Below are 27,167 nucleotides of genomic sequence, written 5' to 3' on the forward strand. Positions count from 1 at the left end.
TAACTAGCTGACAACTACCTAATAACTGTATCCAAACAGTCATAACAAGTTATCAATAATTATTATTCCTTATTTTTCTCACTAGGCCGAACTCACCAGAGCCATCTGATGAACAAGATCGAGAAGATCCTGTGGAGTTGCAGATTAAATGTGGCCGCTGCCAGGCCATCACTCCCACCTTCGCCGACATGAAGATGCATTTGCTGTATGTGCACGGGGAGGAGGTCCACATTCGACTTCACGATGGCCAACCCTTACGAGGGGGCCGTGAGGCTGAGAATGAGCTCGTGAAGCATGCTGCCCACTATTGGCGACAGTTGAACGAGAAACGTAATCTGGTGAAGTGCGGCAGTTGCGACGAGGAGTTCTTTTCCTTCTCCAAGCTGAAGAGGCACATCATGTCCCATCACTGTGGAAGGGAGGGGGAGGATAGCAGCATCCTCTCATCTCCAGAAAACAGTGGAGGCCTCGGGGTCCTTGCAGCAGGTGCAGCCTTTAACTGTGTGCTTTGCAGCGAGGTGTTGGACACGAAAGAGGTGGTTTTGGAGCACTGGAGGAGTCACCACCACTGTCAGCAGCCTGGCCTTCTGTGGGCCGCCCTGAGCTCCTACACCGGCCATGAAGAAAGTGAGACAGACCGGGATCTGGACACTCCAGCTCCAAGCCCACACTAGCCAGCCTTGCCCTTCGATGGGCATGGAGCCCTTCACTGTGGCTACTTCTCATATACACTCAGTCCTAACAATCAGCAGCACAGGGATAGAGAGTTTCTCTTATGTCTTTTAGCACTAGTTTCATATTTCACCAGTTGAGACATTAAACTTGGTCCAAAAGAGAAAAGAAAGAAAAAAACGTCCAGCCAATGATGAAAATTGGTCTGTTTGTTAAAAGTCATAGGAGATATTCTCACTAGAGAATCCAGTTTTATAAACAGTATAATTTGTCATGTTACTTTGATTGCACTGTTTTGTTTTTGGATTTCATTTCGTTTGGAGTTATGTATTTAATATCCTGTCAGAAATTAGATGATTATTTTTTTCTACTGCTTATTTAAATGTTATTTAGGATAATTTATAACCTAACTGATACAGTAAAACTATTGAAGGGTCATTTCACCCTTTAATTTATCTAGCCATGCAGGCAATTTGGTTTTATGTGCTTGTTATGGGAGTGGAATTCCATAAAAAAAAGTACATTTTTAAAGTTTAAAAGTGCATCATCTGTAGATGCAGTAACAGTGATGAAACATTCACTTTTCCAGGTGGAATAGGTGGAGGCCAGAGCCTTGGTGACAGTGACTACTTGCAGGATTAGTGGTGAACTGCTGTAACTACAAGTTAATTTTAAGCCACAACCACTCCTAGAGCGTCTCTCCATTTTTTCTCTCTACTGTATTACTGTTTATTCCTCGTTGCATTTTATTCACCACTGTATGCAATTTCTTTAAACAAAAAGTTACTGAAGAGTGAAAATAAAGCTGTCTGGTCTAATGAGCTTTGTCAGCTGAGCTTGGCTGTTAGAGGAATAATATTTTCACTTTATTCATAAGACATATTTGTGCTATTGACACCTATTTAATTCTTGGTACATCCAGGCATTCCCTCTGTGGATTATCCAGAGGAATCAAATGGATTATTATTTATAGGGGCATTTTAAGCCTTGATTAAATAGTGTTAGCAGAGAGATGAGGTGCGACAAAGGCCCACAGTCAGACAAATTGTAATTTAGTGGCACAAACAAGTTCCATTCACCTCTATTTGTGGAGGTGGTGTTTGAAAGTACAAAGATGTCATCCTCACTGAAACTACCAAATCTGCATGGCTAGATGCCTCTATAGGAAAGCGAAAAAATGTTAAATTAGGGTGGAATGAATCTTGAAAATACTGAGAAGTATAAATGTTGCCACAGGAGAACAACATCTACATTCACAAAGCCTAAGAGCTGATCCACAGATCTTGGAATATTACAAGTTAAAATACATCAATATCTGTATAATCCTCTGATATAATATTGCTCATATAACAGAAAATATTACTTTTTCAGTTAGGACTTGCGCTTCCACCTCACAGTCTGATTAAGAGGCAGAATCAGGGTCCTGTTTCAACTTGGACCCCTGAAAGGACACTTTTGTAACCAGCACCCAAGTGACATCCTTGTGGCCTTCTGAAAAAATAGGTGTTCATGCGTAATGTGACTCATCATCAGTATGGTCCTGTGTAGGCCAGGTTCTATCCTATTGACTTGTTGATTAATGCCAATATGTGTATTCTGTGATATGCCAAGGGTCTATTCACACTAGTGATTGTAGAAGTGAGTTTTGCATTTAAGCTTTTTGAACCACTGACAGAATACCGTTTGTTGATTTAGTAAATACGCAATTAAAACCGTTGAATTGCCTACCTGTTGTTGCCAGCTCATGTATGCACCTGTGGAATTGTGTGCACCCAGGCTCTGACTAGAGTTAATATAAACTGTTGTCAAGTCCAGAAAAATATGCTATTTTATACTCTAGATTAATAAAGACGTCTTTTAGTATGTTTATGCTTGCGATTGGTCCCTAAATAACCAGCACTGAGACATTTGTTGCTTTTGCTTCTTCTGATTTTGAGGGATGCTTACTGTCTGGTTTCTTGATCGGGAGGCCATTACAAAATGGCAAGTAGCTTGGTTAACATTTGTCTGTGTTAATCTTTTCATATGAAGAAAAAAAATCACAGGGTCAAGTGAATGTACCTGAATGTTTAAAAAAAAAAAAAAAAAACCTACCAAAAGTATATATATGCTATATAGACTTATTCTATAGATAGAATGTATAGATATATTGAGAATATATATATATATATATATATATATATATATATATATATATATATATATATATATATATATATATATATATATATATATATATATATATATATATATACATACATATATTTATTTACATAGAGTAACTAGTGAATCAGCTGCTTTGTTCTGTCACGGTGGAGGAGGACAACTAGATGCATATATCATTGCCAACACTGGCAACAAAAGCCATGTAGAGCTGTCCTTATGTGTCTGACACAAAACGTAGGACTGTGGATGAAGGACAAAGCACTGATGTGTACGTCGCACTGAGTGAGGCAGCTACAGTACACTTCAGGGCTATTCCATTCCAAATCATAGAGAATTTTCTGCTCCACTATCTCTGATTTGTCTAAATTTTTTTTATCATAAACTGAAAAAAAAAAAAAAATTCTGAACCACATGTAGCTGCATGTCACAATAATACAAAACATACAGATTTTTTTTAAAAATGTATAATCACAAAAATCAAAGTTATTTTCATTGAACTTTCATAACTGATTAAGTAGGGATGAGAAATTACGTGTGGGACAATAGATGGAAATTAGCCTTGTGCTAAATCCAGCATATTTACTGCAACCTTGTGTAAACTATTCTGAACAATTATGTTCATTAATATACACTGTCTCATCCAAATAAATAAATAAATAAATAGTACCACAAAAACACGCTGAAAGCAGGTTTGATATTTCAAGCTAAAGTTTCACACACTTATAAATATCAATCTTTTGTTCTATTAAAGTTCGATGCAAATCAGAGACAGCTGAGCTGAAAAAAAGGTGATGATTTGAGATGAGGTCACCCTGTATTGTTCACTGAGGTTTGAGTGTTCATCAGTGAGTTGTCCTTCATTTTCAAGCCCTCAACACAAACCAGGAAGTGACAGAATTAAGGGTCAGTCTCTTCTTTCCTCAGCTACATGAGAAACAAACATGACTGTCAGCACAAGTCGGAAAGTGAAAAATCCCACATTAGGTGATATAATGTGTTTGGCTCACTTAATATGTTGACTGTGTCCAAAAAAAAGAAAAAAAAGACTGAAAGTGTTTGTGCTTGTGACTGTTTATGTACCTGAAGAACCTGATGTTTAAGAGAATAAAGATATGCTTTGTTCAAGAGACTGTGATTGTAATGTTTTTTTTGGAACACTTGTATTCAAACATGGGCTACACAGTGACTTGGTGGTTAACACTTTTGCCTTTCAGCTAGAAGACCCCTGGTTCATGTCTTGGCCTTCATGCGATCTTTCTACATGGAGTTTGCATGTTCTCCCTGTGCATGTGTGGGTTTTCTCTGGGTTCTCCAGCTTCCTCCCACAGTCCAAAAATATGTTGAGGTTAATTGATGATTCTGAATTGCCTGTAGGTGTGAATGTGAGAGTGATTGTTTGTCTCTATGTGTAGCCCTGTGATAGACTGTTACCTGTCCAGGTGTCCCCTGCCTTCACCCTCAGTCAGCTGGGATAGACTCCAGATGATGGTGGAGAATGCTGCCAGGTTTTCAATTGGGTTCAGGTTTGGTGACTAAGGCCATATGTTTGATTCACATCATTATCATCAAACCACTTAGTGACCACTCATGTCCTGTGGATGGGGACATTGTCATCCTGGAAGGGAGCACTCCCATGAGGATAGAAATGTTTCATCATAAGATAAAGATCATCAAGAATAATTTTGCATTGATTTGTAGTGACTCTTCCCTCTAAAGGGGAAAAATGTTTGTTTAGTGTATTATTTGGAAGGATTTTTAAGTACTGTGTGCCTAATTACAACAACTATGAACAAGTTTTTGAGTTGGTAAACTTTTAAAAATTAAGTTACTCCAATGTTTATTTGGTAGCAGAAGGGGCATCCTGGCCTCAAGGTAAACAACAATGTACAATGTCTATAAAAATATTCAGCCCCCTTGGATGTTTCACTCTTTTGTTTCTTTTATGCATGAAATATAATTTGGCTTATTTGACAAGAATTTGCCAAAAAAAAAAAACCCCAACTTTTTAATATCGAAATGAAAACAGATTTTTACAAGATCATGTCATTTAATTAAAAATATAAAAGTTAAAGTAAACGATTGCATCAATATTCACCCCCTTCAGGTCAGTATTTAGGAGATGCACCTTTGGCTGCAGTCACAGCACTGATTCTGTGTGGATATTTCTCAGTTAGTCTTGCACATCTATTCTTCTCCATTCTTTCTTGTAAAACAGCTCAAGCCTTGTCAGGCTGTTTGGAGATTGGGAGTGAACAGCTCTTTCAAGTCCAGCCACAAATTTTTGATAGGATTGAGATCTGGGCTTTGACTTGGTCACTCCAGAACTTTCACCTCGTTGTCTTTGAACCATTTCTGTGGAGCTTTGGCTGTATGCTTGGGTCAGATTATCCTCCATGATTTGGGGATACTTTTCAGCATTCACGTTCCCCACCTCCTTTACAAGCCTTCCAGGGCCTGCTGCTGAGAAGCATCCCCACATCATGTTTTTGTGGGGTTTTTTTGTAAATTCTGGTCAAAAAGTCAAATTATATTGACCATGATTTCATGCATAAAAGCAACAACAGGGTGAAACATCCAAGGAGGGTGAATACTTTAAGTTGAAATTACCAACATAATTATGTTTACCAAATAATGCAACTTAAAAGGTTTATCTTATTATTACTATTAATATTTATTTACAATACAATACAATACAATACAATACAATACAATAACTTTGTTAATCCCTGAAGGGAAATTCAATTGTCTGGGTTCTCATCTGTTTACTTTAGAATTAACTAGTCTAATTGCTGATGGTAAGAAAGATTTTCTGAATCTTTCTTTCCTGCAGTGCAGGGATAGGAGTCGTCCGCCACAGATGTTTCGTTGCTCATTGAGGCAGATGTGAAGTGGATGATCCATGTTTGTCAGAATGGCCTCCATCTTTCTAAGTGCCCGTCTCTCCACCTCATCCTCCAATGAGTTCAATCTGATTCCAACCACAGAGCCAGCTTTTTAATCAGTTTGTTCAGACGCCTTGCATCCTTGTTTTTTATACTGCCTCCCCACCAGACTGCAGCATAAAACAGGACACTTGCTACCACTGACTGATAAAACATCTGCAGCATCTTACTGCAGATGTCTAATGATAGAAGTCTTCTGAGGCAAAAAAAAGTGGGCTCTGGCCCTTTTTGTAGATGAAGTCTACGTTTTTAGACCAGTCCAACTTATTATCAAGGTGGGCTCCTAAATATTTATACGATGTCACCACCTCGATGTCCACGCCACAAGTGTTCACTGGCTGAAGAGGGGGTTTGGATCTGCGGAAATCTATGATCATTTCCTTTGTCTTTGAGGTGTTGAGTAGCAGGCAGTTTTTGTTACTCCAGTCACTGAAGGCACTTATCAGATTCATTTATTATCATGAAACGGTGTGTTTAATTAAGTGGTGGGAATAAGTCCCTTGAATTACTTTTCAAGGGAATGCATGCCATCTAAATGTCCTCCATAGCATTGAAGGAGCCACCTGATCCCCTCAGTGTGGGAGTCAAAGGTTCAGGTCCCACCTTTATATTCCAACATTTCAAAAATTTCATTCCAGGCTACAAGATACCCTACACCACTGAAAAGCCACTCTCAGTGTTTGTGCTATGCAGGTTTCAAGTTTAAACCTCAGACTTGTCCTATAAGTTGTTTTGGACCAGAATTGCAAAGTTTTGTCCACAATTCTAAGACACCGGTAAAGTCTCATAAGAACTATGTAGAGAAAGGACACTTAACTGTCCTGAAAGAAGGAAAGGGTTGTCTTACATTTGATGAGTAGAGTGTTTCATGTTTTAATATTATATTTGAACTTGGAGATTATTTTTGCTATTAAGCTCTTCTACAGAGAGCGTAACATTGTGGCTTATTGGTAGCCTTAAAGATGCTGACCTAGTGGGTGTTTTCAGGTTTGTTTATAGTAACTCTTGAAGAATTAATCAGCTTTCCATCAGGCTGGTTTGTCTAATTTAATTTGCATTAGTTGCAGCAGTGGTAGAAGTATTTTGAGCTTTAGCTTAAGTAAAAGTACTAATTTTAAAATACTCAATTACAAGTACACTACTGTTCAAAAATTGGGGTCACTTAGAGATGTGCTTATTTTTGAAAGAAAAGCAGTATTTTAAAAATGAAGACAACATTAAATGAATGATAAATCCAGTCTAGACATTGTTAATGTGGTAAATGACTATTTGAATATCTCCATAGGGGTACAGAGGAACATTTCCAGCAACCATCACTCCTGTGTTCTAATGCTACATTGTGTTAGCTAATGGTGTTGAAAGGCTCATTGATGATTAGAAAACCCTTGTGCAGTTATGTTAGCACATGAATAAAAGTGTGAGTTTTCATGGAAAACATGAAATTACCTGGGTGACTTCAAACTTTTGAATGGTAATGTAAATGTCCTAAATTTCAAGAAGTTACTTTATTACAAGTATGTAAGCAATATGAATGTAATGTGCTTAAAGTATAAAAGTAAAAGTATTCAGTACACACCACAATGTGCTCTGTCAGTCTTCTATTGTTATACATTATATTAGTAGATTATTATTGCATCAGTATGCATTAACATGCAAGCAGCCTTTAAATAATTTATCTGACTGAGTCAAGCTGCTTTAACTCATGTTATACTGTCAGCTGGCTATATATATACTGCATGACAGTTCAGTGTGCTTTGTATCATTCATTATATCCTGATAGGATACTTTATGTCCTAATTTGCTGTAAAGTAACTACAACAGTCAGATAAATGTAGCGGAGTAAAAACTACAATATTTTCCTCTGAAAAACAAAGGAATTAAAGTAGGAAGGAGCTCAAAATCACATATACTCAAGGGAAATACAAGTACCTTTGAACTGTACTTTAGTACTGAATTAAATCTGCTTAGTTACATTGTCCTTCTGGGAGTTTGTGAAGGTTTCTAGACATCCCTTTATCCTCTTGAGCATCCTGGGGGGCTGCAGTCTATCCCAGCTGACTCAGGGTGAAAGGATAAATTCATGACGGGTAAAAACAAGTTCATAGCTTCTCTCATTGTCTTTCCTGCAAAAATGAATCAGAGAGTTAATCCAAATAAACAGTGAAGCATTTCAGCTGGTGCAAACTGCACATACAACATTCTGAATAGAGAAAGTCAAACATCTACTGGAAGCAACACCTACTGAAACACATTTCTGAGTAGAATCACACTTTAAACTTGATGAACTGGAAGCACTGGTGGGACAAGTGTACATATGTTAGTTCCCTGATGATTTTCATGGTGTTCATAGTTGAAAATGGAGATTTCATTAAATGCTACCGACTGTTATTATTTGTGGTGATAAATGGTTTCAACCAATCAATCAAACTTTATTTATATTGTATTTATTGAACAGGTTTGTGCTGTGTAGGTGACTGACAGACCAAACAGTCAGGAAAACAATTTAAGACAGATGTACACACGAAATATGAACTGTGAAAAAATAATAAACAATTTTTCACAGGTCCAATGAAATTAAAGCCAATAAGGTGACTTCATATGATAGCTTGAGGTAGTTAAGTTTTGTTGTCTTGGGTAAAATAAAACATTAATTTCTCAGGTCACCCATCATTTCAACTGTTTATACACTTAAAGTTTCTTTTCTTTGCATCGACCTCAATGATTTCACTAGATGTAGCTGCTAGATGACATAGGAGATATTTTAGAAGGCAAGTTGATTGTCTCGGTTAAGTATGTTGGCATGCTAATATCTGATCAACACTAAACAGAAAGTACAGCTGAGACTGATGGGAATGTCAATAGTTTTACAGGTATTTGGTCATAAACCGCTATCCATCCATCCATCCATCCATCCATGCATCCATCCATCCATCCATCCATCCATCCATCCATCCATCCATCCATCCATCCATCCATCCATCCATCCATTATCTGCAAGGTGGGCCATAAGTTTCCATACATAGGAAAATGCATAATGTATATTTTTTATGTTTCAAATATCCTAGAAAATGCGTTTGACGCCATCTTTGGGGGCACTTGAAGGCTATGGTGTGTCAGGTGAAGATACAAGACATAAATCACCTCAAGGAACGTATCACTAACACCATTACAAGCAGAACTTCAACTGTGCTAATGCAAGTTCATCAACAGTGGAAAACACACAATGTGTTTTCGAAACAATGGTAGTCATATAGAACACATTATATAAATAAAAACGATTGTCCAACATAAAATGTTTATTTTTCCTATGTATGAAAACCTATGGCCTACCCTGCATATCTTTTTAAAACACAGCCTGCAGTTCAGCCCAGTTCAGGTAAAAAGTCCCTGAATATTTGCCACAAGATTGCTGGTTGCAGCTGTTTCAGAAATAGCTGGATGAAAGTGAAAAATCCATCCATCCATTATCTATACGCTGCTTAATCCTCATCAGGGTCGCTGGGGAGCTGGAGTCTTTCCCAGGTGATTTAGGGTGAAGGCAGGGGACACCTGGACAGGTAACAGTCTATCACAGGACTACATATAGAGACAAACAATCACACTCGCATTCACACCTACGGACAATTAAAAATCACCAATTAACCTCAACATGTGAGTATCATCACTGTGGGAGGAAGCTGGAGAACCTGGCGAAAACCCACGCATGCACTAGGAGAACATGCAAACTCCATGCAGAAAGATGCTGGGAAGGTCGGGACTCAAACCAGGGATCTTGTAGCTGCAAGGTAAAAGTGCTAACCACCAAGCCACTGTGCAGTCCACAAACCGACATATTTAAACAAATTTCAAAAGCTGCACTCAATGAAAAACACAAATAGTTTTATTTTTATTTTCTCTCAAGCAGTTCATTGGCTCATGTTCACAGCTGTAGTCAAAAGCAAAAGTAGAGAATGAAGCCACGTACACAGTTAAACCCTGCAGGCGTGTACTGCAGAACAAACAACAGACTGTAGGTCTGAGGCAGACAGGAGGAGGGTACAGTCACAGTGTACTCATCAGAAGACGTCCACAGAATGGGATTAATTGATATTTACTCTGGAAAGGTGTGTGCATGTGTATGGAAAGGTCAAGTAAAGTGGGTCAACCAAAGGGCCTGTATGAGCCTACATATGCCTCACCTCAGTGCTCCTTCTCCTCCTCCAACCGACCTTCCATCTGTCTGCTTCAGCATCATAACATACTCAGACCTACATATACATGTGTGCCAATGTTTCTACCTTGTGGTCTTTCATGCATGTCACACTGTCTCTTTTACTAGATAGACTGCATATGGTTATAAAACACATTAAACATTACAAAAACTGGATTAAAAATGCAGCATGACAGGAAAACGTGGGTTGAAGACGATTTCTAAAGGAAAGAAAGGAGGTTCAGAGAAAGGTGAGGTTGCCATGTTCTGAGAGGAGCACAGAAACAATGGCTGTGTCTTGTGATGGCTTCATCATTAATAAATGAAGATAACATCAGCACTGATCTCCGTTTCCCCCCCTCTGCCTTTCTCTTTCTGCTTTGCAAGATGGATTTTTAAATTCACACACAGCAGAGGGGTCCACCCCACGGTGCTGCACTTTCTGCTAGTTTCCATGTTGTCAGGAGAAGCGCTCTGTGCTGCGTTGCAGGCCCAGCCCTGCTAGTCATTGCCACACCAGTGTGGAATGCAGGTCCTCAGCTCTAATTGATTTGGAGGCACATGACCCTGAATCAAAGGTTAAAGTGCATCTCTGGTGGGTTTTCTGCTGCTACTCAAACAAGCAACACTCGCTCTCCGACACAAAACAACCTCCGTTAGGCTTACACCAGCTCAGCTTCTTCCAACTGCTTAACAGGCACTCAGAGGTTTCACATGAGAGTGACTCAACTTCAGGTGGCTTTCAGCTCTGGTGGAACACAGATAAAGCTGCGACTTCAGTACATATCGGGGCCCAATCTAGCGTCGCCATCACACCACATCGCAGGCGCAGATAAAAAGGAAAGCGCTATACAGTGATGCATATTTCCCTTTAATCAGAGCTAACGTGCAGCACAGCCATCACACTGCACTCCCACCTCACTGTGGCTCTCAGGGGGACAGGGGAGATCAAAGCCACCCACCTCCCCCACCTCACTTGTACATGATCAGTGGGAAAGAAGGAGAACTGGGGGCTGCTCTCTTTCTTTCTCTTGTTCTTTTCCTTCTCTGGGTCTTTGAGCTGCACCCCTGAAACACCACCGACGCCCTGGAAGTGTTGAGATTGAGCAAGAAAGGCGAGGGACAGACAGCTGCACTATATTTTAAACCTATATTAAGACAATCGTTGAGCGTTGTTGATTCACTTGTGTCAGAAGAAACACACTTACTTGGTGTGTTTACCTGTCCGTTGCTTTTATTTGGCCCTGATATGCAGAGCAAACAGGGTGGAAAAAGGCCACTAAACACTCAGGGAGACTTAGAATAACAAAACTGGCGTCGCTGGGAGACTGCTGAGGACGATTTATCGAACAGTGAAAATGTGACCCACACTGACCACAGATGTTCTTGTGAACAACTTAGGTGGGGTGTAATGTGAGTGCAACATGCAATCTGTTGGCCGGCATACGCTCCACTCCTACTTTCTCACTTTTCAGTGTCGATGCTCTCTCCAGTCTATCTTAACACACTAACGTCCATGAAGCTTCTGACAGCACGTGCACTATGTTGGTGATACATGTGCACATTCATCAAAGCGATTCTATGGTTTCATCAAAGATTTATAAACTCTCCTGGATGTCAGGACTTAGATGTACAAATCGGTAATCCCACATCTGTGAACTCCATCTCCATCTCCCTCTCGATCAGGAGATGTGATCCGCCCTTCCCTTCCCTGCTGCCTCTCGGTCTCAGGTTTCAAAGCATCCCGTCTCTCCTCACCCTCCCAGATTAGTCATCTAATGAGCAGCAGTGCTGATCAGGTGAATAATTGATGACGGGTGACTGGAGAAAGGCATCGATCCGAGCTGGGCTGTGGCTCTAAATGGAGCAGGGAAGGAGACACCTCAGGAGGATAAGCAGGCGCAGGTACATCACTGCAACACTCTGTGCTGTTTGGGCTGATTGGAATTCAGATTCTGTTTTTTTGCCAAGGAAAATGATGTGGGGCTGCCACTGGAATCAGGCATCAGGATCCCTAAATTGATCAAACTTTGTTTCAAATTCTACATTATGGAACATTGTTGTTATCAGTGTGGGGTTGATATATTTTTAGAAAGTGCATGTGGAGATGATAGTGTGATGATATCTTTATTATCACAGAACCTTGCAGGGAACCCCAGATAAGCAATCATAAGCTTGAAATGGGCTGATGATTCACTTCATTCTTTAATAATGCATACACCTGTCAGAGCAGCTGTGATCCTCACAGTGAACTAAAACATTTCCTAAATTCTAATTCTAAGTCTGACAGATTTTGATAGGTTTTTGCAGTATATCAAATCCCCTCTCTTTCGGTGTCACTCATCAAGCTGTTTTTGATGGGTGTCATGGTATTTTTGAAGATTCACAATTTTTTATAATTAAATGTCTTATGAGACAGCCACCTAACTGCAACCATCACACAAAGCCACAGTTTTCATCCTGCCAGGCCCTTCTTAGAGGAGAACAGTGACATCATAGTAGGAGATGCTTTAAATGTCATTTGGCACAAACTCTGTTGACGCTGCCAAAGAATGAGAAGCACCATTTTATTCATTTGTCCCTCTTCCTGATCTGACAGAGTTGTAGAAGAAGGTCATCTAAGAGACCTGGTAACCAAACTTTCTAGATAACTATAACTGAATTAACTTTGGAGATGTATCTTCCAACCAGTAGTTATTACACAAACATGGTAGACAAGAGAAATATACATGCATACAAAACAAAAACGTCCCTGACCTGGTGAATCAGATTTTCCTTGACTTTTACATTTTGCTTGAGACTCTTCTAGTGCACCAGGCCCTATAGGAGACATTAAACGGCCCATATTATACCCCCTTTATACAAACTTAATATAGGTCTCACATGTCCTCAGAAAGTGTATTGCCAGTTTCAGGTCATTATACTGAACAGGTCATTAATTCTAATAAGCCTGGTTTCAGTTCTGTTTCAGTGTCTGTAACTTTGAATCCAGCTAAGCTGTTGCTGTCCACACCCCTTTCAGGCACAGCGTTTTTCTGTAAAATGAGTGATAGAGGGCAGCGCATACAGGAAGAAGAAGTTTTGACATGACAACAGGCTTTCCATTGGAGACACACTGTCTGATGTATGGAGAAAGAAAAGAAACAAGGGGATGAGCTGCTCTTTTGCTGGTCTCTAGGCCCTCTTGAAACATGTAATTATGGTCAAAAACAATGAAAAATTGGACCTTACATAACGAGAAGGTAGAGACATTTAAATCTAAAGCATGCAGGCTTGTAGAAACCAACAAGAATAAACTGGATTTTGAAAGCAAGCAATAGAAAAAATCCTACCGGTTCCCTTCAGGACTCCTTCCAAAACACATTAACGATCACTGTCTTAGTACAGCTGATAACTAACCAAGTGGGAGTGTTGGTTGCCAGTGGAGTGCTGCAAATTAAACTACCTTATGTTTAAAAACACACAAGTAGACAACATTTACAAAATATCCCATTCAAAGCCAATATAGACATCAGATGAATAAATAAACAACACAACATGTGCCATGTTAAGCAGTACATGATTTGTAGATTTATTGTAGAATCTGGCAACATTTTTGCTGCGTTTCTGATTAGGTGTGTTCCAGTGTCCACTCAACCATATTACGCAGTATGCCAGGGGAAGACTGAGTGTGTTTCAATACATAGTATTTCTAATGCAATATGCTAAAAATATCAGGATGTCTGCAAGCCAGCATCCTTTTCTGTCCATCTAACCCCCGATCCTCTGTGCAGTGGAAGAGACCTTACATATGCAACATGGTCAAAGCTTGAGGCTCAATATTATGACAAAATAGCATGCCACAACTTTATTCATAGGTAGAATGCAACAGTACATACTATGAAAGGGCAGCTGCAGTATTTACTAAAGGGAAAAATAAAAAGGATGTGATTTTGTGGTGCAGGCAGGTATGTAGACAGGCAGACACCCAGGCAGGCTTTCATTTTTTCCTTTTCACTGTATTATCAGAGCACTTGATTGATTGATTGATTGATTGCTGTTGGGGTACAGACCATATTTGACTTTTAACAAATGTAACAAAAAATGCTTGGGAAATACATTGCATATTCCAGCTTTAAGACTAAAGCCTTCATATGAAGATCAGATTTGTGTGCTGAGAATTCAATAACTGCTTCACATCAAGCACCTTAACTGAAAACAGTGCATGCCCCGCTCTCCTGTTCCATTACCAGTCTGGAGCCAATAGTTTCAGGCTCTTCAGCATGAGACATGACTGCACAGTTAATCGAGCCAAATCAAAAATATGCTTTTGATTTGTAGGGGAGACATTATTTCTGCCTGAGAAGCATGTTTAACCAACTACTCCAACTCCGAACACTTCATTCCAGCATGTGCTTACACGGAAGGATGGACAACTCAGAGCTTTAAAGAGCTCTCCACCCTTCTCACTCCCAACTGCCTTTACAGGACTTTTCTCTCCAAGATTGGTCATGCAAACACTACATAGACTCTAGAACAATCATCATCTGTTGTGAAATGTTGAAGGGTGGAACAGGAAAGAGTGGACAACGTATTTTCATTCAACTGTTGACCCAGCATGCACTTCATTAATATCTGTTCAAGGCAACAACACAATAAGATCAACATTACACACAGGGTTGGTGTGGTCACTCTGCTCTGTATGTGGGAGGCCTTATCCTCACATGGAGCTGATGGACACTGTGTTGGTAACATTGCTCCAAGTGAGCCGCCTGTCCTTTTCCACATCGCTTCGATGGGGAATCCGCTACAGGGATGCTGCTCGTTGCCTTTTGGTCCAGATGGTCAAGAGCTCCTAGTGTTCAGTGGGGTAGGTTCGCCCAGGGGGACCCCTGCCATCTGTTCCAATCCTCTGCTCTCTTTTCATGTAACTCAGAGTCTCTAGGCCTCCACACACTCAATGTAAAAGTTCAGATCTGTCAGGATAAAGGTCTGATTCTGTCCTTTCTCTGTGATCAATGAGTAAATACAGTCCAGTGCAGCTCACTCCGACATCCAAGCATGAGCTCATAAAGTTGTCTTTATTCTATCATGATGGGCCTATTTTACTCCTGTCCTGTCCTCATTCCTCACTCTCACTTCAGCTTCTATTTCTGCTACCTGAGTGTGTGTTGTGTGTGTGTGTCCAACAGAATTCAAACGAGACAGAGAGCATCTTTCTGGAGTCATCTTAGCTCCGGGGAATGTGGTGAAATAACCGCATGCTAATGCCGCTCTTTGCCTTTGGGGAATTACGTCTGCCTGAGCAGTAACCTACATTTACTGAGCATTCTTACACATAAGGTTAAATGAATCAGGCCCACTGGAGGACGAACGGACCCTTTATATGAGCACGCAGGCACACACACACACACACACACACACACACACACACACACACACACACACACACACACACACACAGATACAACAATCATCAATACAAACATTCCTGACACATGCACTCAAACAAGGAGATTTCTGTTTGCTGGAGCGCAAAGCTAACAAGGTTAGCAAGTAAGCAGGAATCTGAATCTGTAATTAATTCATTTAGTCTGGCTCCACGGATCCGTGGGCGTGGACTAATAAGAGGAAGAGGGTTCTTCTGCATAGAATTGTGTTTGTAAGGAAAAGAGAGATTTTGATTTAAGAGCTGAGGCCCATCATCCTCCCATTGTTTCCTTTCTCTCCCACCAGCAATTAAGACAAGAAGGAGACAAATGGGGAAATTTCCAGTACTGATTTGATAGGTTAATTAGCTCATGCATATGTAATGCATTATGCTGTTAACTAAAGATTGACTCAATTAAAGGAGATGTCTGGATTCAATGCATTTTGTCCAAAGCATTAGGAGGAGAGCATGCGTTAGATAACGTAGTGAGTGAGTTGACTATGTGTGCATGAAACACAGAGAGATATTCTCCACACCTCCATCTCATCCTCTGTCCCTTCCCCCCACGATGGGGACTCTGGCTGGGATCTGCTCACCGTCTCCCCTTTGGGGAAGACTGCCATCCGACTCAGGTCGTCAGAATCAATTATCCTCATCCCCCTTTTTCTCCTCGGCAGCGTTTACATGAGTCACATTTTTGAGACCCCGTCTAAAGCATCCACTTTCCTTCCCTTCTTTCTTCACAACAGCCCCCCTCGCTGCCCCCACCACCCTCAGGCCCCCCTGTCAGGACCCAGGAATAATTCCCCTGCTTTTCTGATGCTTTCGGGAGGAAAACAGCACAAGGTGATAAATCTGTGGCGATGTACTGTAGAAAAAAATTAAATGAAGGAGAAGAGAAGGGAAGCCGGGAGGCTCAGCCTGCCTGCTCAGCACAGCAGAAAAAAAACAACAGTCCATCCCAGAAGGATGGAGATGGAGGGGGTTGGAAAAAAAAGGAGTGGCAGAGTGAAACGGGACAGTAAAAGAGAGTTACTCACCTTGGGCCTAGATGCATGATCCTGAAGGGCGCTGAGTTTGCTCACAGGATATCATCCAGCCGGAAGACTTCAGCGCTCCTCCTGTGCCAGAACTGTGAAAACATCTTTCAACATCAATGCAAAGCACAATCACCTTAGACCTGCAAGGCTCAGCCGTTGAAATACTTGCTCAGGTATCACAGACCTTATTGAGAAGAAAAGAACACATCTGTGACCTGGGGCTGATATGTGGGAGGGTTAGTGTCCATCAAAATAATCAATACCATGTTATTCACAAGAGCACAGCCAAGGAGAGGTTCTGGTGCTCCCTACATTTCTCATATTTAATGCCTGACTGATTTTAAATAGCTCGCACACCTCATGGGCTAGAGGGGAGGAGGAGGGGTTCAATACCAACTGGCATCTGCAGGCACCTCAAAAATACTTCAGAAGCAAACCTGGAGTGTTTACCTGCCCCGATGAGTAACATAAAATACAAACAATGCAGGGTGTAATTGGCATTGATGCGCTTTAAAAGCCCTCCTCCTCCTCTGCAAACACCTGCAGCCCATGAAGCCGGGCGGCCCCCTGGGAAATCACACATTAGCATTTAGCGTTTCATCTGCTGCACTAATCAGAGCCAAACGTTTCAATAATACAACACAAGAGCAGTTACGCAACCCAAAGAAAGGGGAGAGAGAACACTCAGTGAAAAGGTATTTCCAGAGGTTACGAAGCATTTGGCGCCTGCACTAAATGGTTGGATGGATCTGGGTGGGGATGAGGGTGAGCTGGTGACCATAACTGACCTCCAACTTGTTTTTCATGTAATTACAGTGTTGAAATATGTGAGATTTACCAACTTGCTCAGCCAGTCCAAAAATGGCTGCAGTAGGTTAACAGACTCCAAAGAGTCCAGCGTTAAGCAAGAAGAAGGCAGTTCTGTGAGGCTGTACTCAGATACAGCAGTGTTAAGAGCTTAATGTTAACAGGTATTACTTACTATGTTTAATTTAGCATGTTAGAGTGATAGTATCTGCAAACTATAGCTGTGGCCAATCATAGACTGGCCACGATTTCCTCCTCCACTCCTTTCCCAGTTTCAACCCTTTAAAACCTTTAAACGCCACTCCGACGCAAATCACCGACGCAAATCACCGACGCGCGCGCACACTCACCCATCCTCTAACGAATTTTTTAAGAATTCGTTAGAGGATCATAACACGTGCTATGTTACAACATGTGAACATTGAAATTGGGATGTCAACCACAGGTTTGTGGACAAACTGTTCTGAGGCCTCAAGTTTGGAATTTGACCTTTGAGAAGAGAGCGAGAAATGAAAGATGGCACAGATGGCATAATGGTAGCGATCTGTCAATCACAAGGTAGTCCCGCCCTAAAATATATCCTCTTTTAACATCTCTTTTACTCTAAATTGGACCATAATTTACCAAATGTATATCATACTGTATTTAAAAAGTCTTGAAAATTGCCATTGAGGCCATAAACTCATTATGAAAATGCGTACTGAGGTTACAAATTAAAAGAGAAGTAGGCTTATTTTCTTATAGACTTCTATACAATCTGACCTTTTTTCTGATAGAAAGAATGCATGGCACTTCTACGCTGGCTTCACTTTTCAGACCTGGAGGCTTCATCCATTTTGTATACAGTGTATGTGTCCAATAGCTCATTACTTAGTTTTGGTCCATACCCATACTCTCCATCCTGAGGGGGACATAAACGTCATGGCAATCCATCAATAGCTGCTGAGATATTTCACCAAACATTGCAAATGTCAGGGGTACTTTGATCTGTTAGTGGCACTAGAGGAAAAGTCAGAGGATCACTAAAGAGATTAGGATTCTTCCTCTGGGCACCATGAAAGTTTGATTTTTCATGCCAGTTGATGAGCTACTGAACATGTCAGTCTGGGCTGACCAACCAACACACAGACATGGCTATCGACAGAGCCCCCACCTGCATGCCAGTGTGGCCAAACTAAATAAATAACTAAATAAATCTGGCAGCAAAGTTTTGGACAGCTGTTTCTGCTCAAATCATACCTGAAATACACTCTGCGGCTGTTCTCGCTCACACTAACTGGCAGGTTAGTTCAGCTTGTACCTACTCTGGAACCACCTACCTAACAATTCATCAACTTCATACAATTCTCCCCCTTTCGACGCCAACCTCTCCTGCAGTCTGTGCTCCCTTCCTGGAGCTTGGCAGCCTCTCTGGCCTGCAGCGAGCAGGAAATGACCTATTGTTCTGAGATAATGTGAAATATAATGTTCCCCTGCACTCTTGGAAGGCATTCTGCCCTGACAGCCTCATCGCTGTGGGCAACAGTAGGCGCCAAGTATATGAGCACCTGCCAAACAGAGACGTCCATCAGTGGTGCGGTGATGCTGGTTTACAGCAGAGAGATGAGAGGGGAATCCCCTAGAGACTTGAGGGAAAACAAGCACCTCTCACATAGCCGTTTCACGAAAACTCACCTCCGCCCACTCAATACAACCGGGGAGATTTTCTATCATCTTTCTCGAAGCACATGTGAAGAACCACCTCTGAGTGCATCTGAGGCGATGCAAAAGTGAGGGTGAAACTAAAGTGATGAAGGAAAGCTACTTCATTGTTCCCGCTGGAAAGATCCAGAGTCAAACACTTACATCACTGAAGCATCTCAGCTCAGCAGAATCATCCTCTTAAAATCAGTTCATCAATCCACAAGATAAAAGCTACAGTGGTAGAGCCAACAAGAATCACAGTTTGTCAATTCACACCCTCGTAGACACATGTAAGGAATCAGAGTGTTTCTAAATGTGACCACAAGGGTTTCGGAAGGCTCTCGCAGCACAACTCAGGATGACAAGGCCCTACGTTTAGTCAGACGCTGACATACTCATTGATCATTACAGTACACTGCGGAGCTGCACTTTGCCTGCTGTGGAAACAGTGAGGGAGTTTGTTTATTTGAATGCATCACTAGCCAAAAACTCATAAATATCCTTGGCAACGGTACAGATTAACAAAGCAGTCGGCAGAACAGCAACAGCAGAGATGGACGATCCGTATTTGTAATGGAAACTGAGTCGTGTTTAAACTAAAATGCCTGCATGAATACGTTTATGAACATGACATGAACAACCACTATTCGTCACTCTCCTTTATTCTGGTCCCTGTGAGTATAAAGCCAGTAGGGCTCATACATTAGCAGGTTATTAACTGTCATCTTTCCTAAATTTACAATATTAGCTCCTCTGATGGATACTGTAATTATGGGGCTTACATTTCAATTCCTGATGGAATAACTGCATCCAAGAAACTTTATTTAGGACTGCACTACAACAGCTGGCATGACCTAAAAGTTAACATGCCTTTGCTGTTACTTGAGGTTGCATTTCACCTTTTTCCTCGGAGTCTTTTCAGCTGTTGTCTGTGATAACGTGTTCTCAGAAACCATGAAGAAATGCTCCTACAACTTAAACATTTTCAAATAGGATTCTCCAAGAGGTGAAATATGTAGAGGGCGGCATATTCAGGTAATAAAAGGGTGTAAATCTGTCAGATTAGTGACAAAAATGAGAGTGTGTGGGATTAAGGTAAAGCATGGATGTGGCTCCTTATGCTTTATTACTCATCTTACATTCAAGGGATCTTTTTTGGAGGAGGTTCGCACCTAAATGGATTAAAGTCACAATTCATTCCTTGTACAAAACAGACATTTAGGCATATATCCTCTTCACTGTATCTTTGTGGCTGCATGCTTTGATGTTCAACCAGCCGCCCACTGTGACTTTCTTACAGCTGCTGAATTGTCTGTTCAGCATAGCTTAGGCTCAGACATTTGGAGGTGCATAACACTGCCATCTATTGTTCTTCTTCTAAAGACTCTTGGGTTGTGCTGCACAGTTGGAAGAGCATTGTTTTCACAGATTAAAAGAGGCTGTCCACGAGGCTCCACAGCACAGGCTAAAAGTTTAGTAAAAGTATTTTTATGTAACACTGCACCTCACCTGGGCCTTCTAGTGTTTTAACAGTTTTTCCATGTGTGTGTAATTTTCTTGGTTGTTATTTTTACATTTTAAAAAAATGACCAGCCTCCGGTAAATGTCAGGAAATCTTCCAGATATAACTTTCCTAAGAAGTGCATACATTACGATGCATTTTCCTTATCATCCAGTGGATTCAGAAAGAGATTCAGAGGGACAAACCATCTCCCACTTTCTATTTATGCACCTTTTATAAGAGGTTTATTTTTGATCATGAACTCATTTCAAATGCTTCTAGGATCAGTTAGCAAGTACAGTGTTTTGGGTGCAAGGTTGTGAAAAATGTCTTCGTGTTTGTCCTCAGCTATTTGTGCTGCCTTCTGAGCGAGCTCTCAGTCCATCAGGTCACCACTCTAACAGCTCCTATAGCCTCCCACTGATGGAAAACAGAATCTGCACCATGGCAGATTCAGCAGGCTGGATAGAACATCATGCAAACCACTTTTTAAATGACTCTCTCACTTGTAGAACTACAGGCTGGAGGCTTATTTAAGAGTGAGACATCTCTAAACATTTATTGACAATTTCAGTAACCAGAGCATGTTGCATTGCATTTGTCCATCAGTGCTTTTGACTTCAAAATGCTTCGACGTATGCTACCGTTCAAAAGTTTGGACAATTTCATGTTTTCCATGAAAACTCACACTGTTATTCATGTGCTAACATAATTCTACAAGGGTTTTCTAATCATCAATTAGCCTTTCAACACCATTAGCTAACACAATGTAGCATTAGAACACAGGAGTGATGGTTGCTGGAAATGTTCCTCTCTACCCCTATGGAGATATTCCTTTAAAAATCTGCTGTTTCCAGCTAGAATAGTCATTTACCACATTAACAATGTCGAGACTGTATTTCTAATTAATTTAATGTTATCTTCATTGAAAAAAATGCTTTTCTTTCAAAAATAAGGACATTTCTTAGTGACCCCAAACTTTTGAACAGTAGTGTAAATGTTTACTGTTGGGATTTCTACTTAGCAAACACCAGAACAATGACCTTGCCTCCACTTCAATGAAGCAATTCACATTTACGTTGAAATAAAGATGTAGAGAATCTAACCTTATCCTAATGTTCACACAACCATTACACCCTCACAGCTCTGGAAACAAAACAATATCATAACTCTTACAAGAATGGATGCAAAAAAGCCACATGCCTGAATACAGGAGCAAGTGAAAGCAGGAACAGGCTTATAAACTTGTAAGCAGACATAAACAACAAAGCCCTGCCTGTCGTAGACCCTCTCCACCTCACACTGTTAACTCGACTATAATTATTGCACCGTGCACCAGGCTATCTGAGATTACAGGAGTGAGTTACACCTGATGCCAAGGGAAAGTACTCCATACTTTAAATATTTAATCAGCTCCTTCACCATGAAGCAAATGAGGCGAGGCAAAAGTTGCCGAGTGGCTGGGAGGGAGGGGGCTGCCCCTGCTGCATTTTGTGCACATGTGAGAGTGACTGAGTGCACACATGGATGTGCCAGCATACTCACAGGAGCACATATGCACACACACCAGGGAGTTAAGTAGGTCATTACCTCGTGATTTTCCTGTTGATAGATCTTTTGCCAGTCTCTCATTTCAGAGCAACTTGAGTACGTCTGTGAGTACGTACGGCAAGTGTGTGTAGTAGGTGTCTCAATGAGTGTGTGACTGTGGAGTGCAGCGGGGTGGGGGAGGCCTGCACACCTGCCCAGGGTCAGGGCCGAGGCTCCGGGAAGCTCAGCCACACCGAGCTGCTGGCCGTGAGGAGACAAAGGGGAAATTCTTCTCCACGCTAAGCCGGTTAGAGCTCAACCTGTTTCAGTTGAGCAACACGGGAAGTGACACAATCAGGCACTAAATCCTGCATGTCTTGTATGTTCAAGTGACCATGAAATGAACCATCCGCAGAGGTATATTTAAAGCGACACACGATATGGTCTGAGGTGCAGCTCACAGAGAGCTCATCTGTGAGGTGCAGCCTGAGTTTGGCAGTAAATACAAAGCAGGGAAGCTCTGTTCACCTACTCACCTCATTCACACAGCAGCCATATTTGATTTATTTACCTTTACTGGAAGGGGCTGCTTCATGTAGCTGATCCTCAGACTGCTTCTAAACAACTACTGTAAATATGTGCATCTTGTTAAACATTATCATTTATTCCTAGTTGGTAAGTTTAGTTCTATTGTAGTGTTTTACCAAAGGGAGTCACTAGTTCACTGACAAAGACATGATCCCTCACTGGCTTCCCACCAGTAAATACGGTTTATTGGAAAACATGAAGCCAAAGGTTTCTTTGAAGTGGGCTAGTATGAGGTATTTATCCGGAGTCAGTGTATCATCCTCACTAGATGGTGGTGAGCAGTTCAGAGAAGCAGAAAGGTTCACCAGCGCATGAGTTCAGCAATGAACTGCTGTGGACAAGGTCAGCCACAAAACCTAATTTAACCACCCGAGAAAAGGCCCAGCTAAAAGACTCAATATCAGTTTAAGTGTGCCTTCAAAAGTCACACAGTGGCACAAACAAACTAACTGATTGAAGCAGTGGTCGACCTGCAGCTTTCGTGTTCAGACTGTTTTTGGCAACTGAGTCTGCTGGTTTAGAACAGAGAGATGTAACTGCTTCAGTTCCATCTGAAAGGGCTGTCCAATGCAAGGTAAAGTAGTGGAAATATTATTAATAAAGCACACATATTCTGTGACCTGGAAGTCAACCTCAGTGCACCGTCTTGAAGGATGTGTTAATTCCTACAATGAACTGGAGGAGAGAGAAATTGACAGGTGTATTGTCTCTGTACCCCTTGTAGAAGTCTTACACATATAAAACTGGAATATACAAATGTTGGTTTTCCTTTTGTACTCATTGGGTTTATTTGAATGTTGAAGTTAATTTTAAAAAACAAAACAAAACTGTATGACATTCATAAATTATTTTCACATTGTGGATCAAATTAAAAGTAAAAATGTTGTGAACATAAAATAATGGGTGGATGGTGTAGCTGTTTAAGGATCCCCTCTGATGAAAATCAAGTATGTCTCGTAAGTTGTTTTATATACTGGTAGGTACATCATGAGAGAAATAAGCAGAAAACACAGTGGCTCAGTATCCTTGAAAACTGCACTGTACCAATGACCGGCTCAAAAACATGGATTCAGACTTGCAGGATTTTATATGTAACAAATCAAAGCTATTTTGGACAGATTATGAATTAAATCTTGATTTTTGCTTTGGTATTATATTTCAATACACTAACTGTTGACCTCTTATATGATTTAATAATCACCTGCAGTTGTAATGTTGCTCATTTTGCCAGAATGCCAAAAATGTCAGGTGGGTTGAATCATTTGGCATACGACTGTATCTACACAGATGATGTCGAAAAAGTACCATCTTTTGAGTGACGTTCACCACACACAGTTTCGTTTGGGGGCTATGTCTGCTTCAGGTCTATTAGAGCTGCACATTGTGCCTGAAGGTACCACTGTCAATGCACAATATTAGACCAACAACATTCTAGAAAAGGTATTACTTTCAGCTTTGGCCTGGAGGAAAAAAATTGGGGCCTGTGATTGAATGGAAAATGTTTAACAGGCATTCAGAACTGGTATTTGTGCGAGATGGTGCCTCTGCTCACACTGACATGACTCAGCAATGGTGTTCGAAGCATCTACCTGGCTTTAAGGCGGAATGGTCACCAAACTCCCCTGACCTCAACCCAATTGAGAACTGTTGGGGAATCCTGAACAGCTGCATCTTTACCAGTCCACCACCAACCACCATGAAACAGTTCAACTCTAGGGCTCGTACATTCCATGCCTGAAAGACTCAAAGTCCTGATCAAAGTGAAAGGGGGAAGTACTGGTTGTGAATAAATTGATTACATCGCATATTCATTCTGTTTTTCTGGGGAGAACGAACTTTTGGGATATGGTGTAAGACAGTGGTGTAGTTTAGGGGAAAAATACGTTAGTAATCCAAGATCTTCTTTGCTTTACACCCGGTTTCCGACCCTGAGTCAAGGTCAAGCGTCACCCTATTTTCAGTAAAAATTCAGGGGAAATAGTTCCTCAGTGTTCAGTCATGTCGGGGCTGTGCTGACATCACATGCTGGATGATGTGCCTGCATCATGATTTCATCACATGCTGACATCACCTCGCACCTCTGTCAGCTGAGAGTGATGCATTCGAGGTCTGACGCCATCCCTGCTGTGTTTACTGGACTGTCTGTCAAGATGACATCAGCGTAGCTTCACTTCCCTGAAACCAGTGAGTCAGCCGCTCCTGTCTGTCTGATGGAGGAAGAGAGAAAAAAAGTCGAAGATGCAGGTGGATAGAAATGACTTGGATGTAAACCGTGTGCTCATCAGAAACGCTTTAAAATCAAAGAGGAAGAAAAGTAAGGAAAAAGATTGAGGACTGGATTGTTTTCACTTCACACTCCGCATGTTTTTGTTTCATGTAGTTGTGGCTCAATTCTTATCCAAATATGGTGCAAATTTGGATTAGAATTTCCAGAAAATCTGCCAGAAAGATTGTTATTATGTAATGCTTATTTCCATCCACAACAACAATGCAACAATTTGGAGCCACTTCAGTTACAATTCGTGGAGTTAACTCTCTAGTCAGGTTCCATTAAATAACTGCTGAAGAAGAGAGTGCAAGTAAATGTGGAGGTTTGATCATATGCATGATTTTTTTTTTTTTTTTTTTTGCTTGGTCTGTTTCCATTTCACTTTGTTTTTACAGCATTACCAACACATTTGCCGTTTGTTAAAGCCGTTGTCATTTTTTTTCAAGGTATTTTTCCAAAAATTCCAGGGATTTCCATTCAGGCCTTTTTTATGCACAAATTTAAATTCCCATGATCACTCTTGTTCCTTTTCCCTCCTCTTTCTTCTTAATGAGCGACAATATAAAGAACACTGCAGCAGATCAAGCTGGAAACCTGCGGGTAGAGATCAGACAGACTGAGTCCAGACCTGGGAGGCTCTGCAAGGGACCACATCACTACTGTTAGAGAGGTGGCGGAGAGACATAAGAGAAGAAAAGAAGGTTTGGTTTGCTTTGGAGCCCTTTTAGTCACTAGAAAGGGAAGCAAAGAAAGATTTTGGTAATTTGTCAGACAGTTTGGCCAGCGAGAATTGTCTACGGGGCCTTGCCATTTGGCAGTTTGTCATCGGCACTGTGCACTATTTCTCCTGGCCCATCCCAGGAGAGAGTAAGCGGAGATGACGTGAGGAGAGTGACGCTTTTCAGACGGTGGATCAGTTATCACTGAGCCAAGGAGGCAGAGGCTGTGATAGATGCTGCTGCCCATGAGAGCTGTGGAGCTGATCTTTGTGAGGAGGAGGAAAAGAAAGATGGAGAGGTGAAGAGTTTGGAAAGAAACGACTGGTGTCTCTGAAGACATTCAACTCCTGAGATCCTCTTTGGCTGTGGGTGACGGTGGACTCTTTATTAATGCGAGGCAATTTACTGGTGGAAGTGAAGTTGCAGGCAACATGATGTCAAGCATCAAACAAAGAAGTCATTACCAGTGAACTCAGAGAGGCAGCCTTTTCTCTCATGTCTTTGCCTCTTTTCCTTTGTTTTCCTTAACATTCTTATTTGTGCCAGTGTGTATGTCAAAAGGAAGAAAGGCGAAAGGTTTGTTTCCGTACAGAAACTCTGTATGATTCATGTTTCCTCTGCTTTGATCTGTGAGCTGTGCACAGCCCCGGGATAAACCATTTCAGGTTGTCTAAACAATTTCCAATCACTGTTTCCATATTTAGGTTCTTATAAGGAGGAGAGAAGAGAGGGCCTCGCATGCTAACACGCTCCTCTGTGAGCGGCAGGGAGGAGGGAAGAACCTGATTCTATCCATTAAGAGTGAAACCAGACATTAATTCGGGCAGACGGAACATGCATGCACAAACAAATATGCATATGGGCTCGTACACACACACGCACACGCACACGCACACGCACACGCACACGCACACACACACACACACACACACACACACACACACACACACACACACACTTCTGTAAAGTCATATGCCCTGTGAGGTCAGTTTACCAGCAAACTGAGAGCCCTCTGAAAAACACCCACCTCAGCCTGTCATCTTGATCTCCAAACACACATCTGCTCTCCAGCATCCCCCCCCTCCCAACAAATCAACCCAGACTCTTATTAGCAAACCCTGCCCACCTTCTCTCTGCTCACCTTCCCAATTACCCAGCATCCCACTCTGCAGAGCGAACCAGAACAACTCTGGGTCCACTGCTTGACTGCATCAAAAAAAGCGTTTGTGTATGTATGTATATGAGTGTGCATGTATGACATCATTCAGCTGTTCCTCTGCACAGGACTCCATCCAACTAAATAATCCAGGCCAGCTCTATAAAGCAGGGAGTGCCGCCACATTCCCCCAGCCATGAAATATCAAGTGGTATTAAGTCACCGTAACTGTCAGCCTCCTTCCTTCCTCATGCTTCCCCCTCTACTCACACATGCAGAAACACACCAGCATGCTTAGCGGCTCCGTTCAGCTGCCATTTAATGTATGCAAAATGTAACGAAATCAACTACAACTCAGTATCTGTGCACGGTGTATCCTCTCAGTGTTTGTGGGACAGTATCAGATGTGCAGTATGCATGCAGCAGGTGGCTCCACATTAACCTTCGGCCCGCAGTCTGAGAAGCACAGCAAAGCGCAGTGCAGGGATCTGGTTT

At 41.4% G+C, this 27,167-nt stretch overlaps 1 protein-coding gene across 4 annotated transcripts in view; it reads left to right on the forward strand.

Moving 5' to 3' along the window:
* znf438 (zinc finger protein 438) overlaps positions 1-2,698 on the forward strand; it is a 52,973-nt gene extending 50,275 nt beyond the window's left edge. For all 4 annotated transcript variants that reach the window (XM_023262674.3, XM_023262672.3, XM_055007277.1 and 1 more), the window contains one exon: positions 86-2,698. In XM_023262674.3, coding sequence (XP_023118442.2) covers positions 86-674 — 589 coding nt within the window. In that variant the 3' untranslated portion in view covers positions 675-2,698. The remainder of the gene's footprint in view (positions 1-85) is intronic.
* Positions 2,699-27,167: the final 24,469 nt, after the last annotated feature.

This window comes from Amphiprion ocellaris, chromosome 22 (assembly GCF_022539595.1).
Source record: "Amphiprion ocellaris isolate individual 3 ecotype Okinawa chromosome 22, ASM2253959v1, whole genome shotgun sequence".
NCBI classification, from domain to species: Eukaryota; Metazoa; Chordata; class Actinopteri; family Pomacentridae; genus Amphiprion; species Amphiprion ocellaris.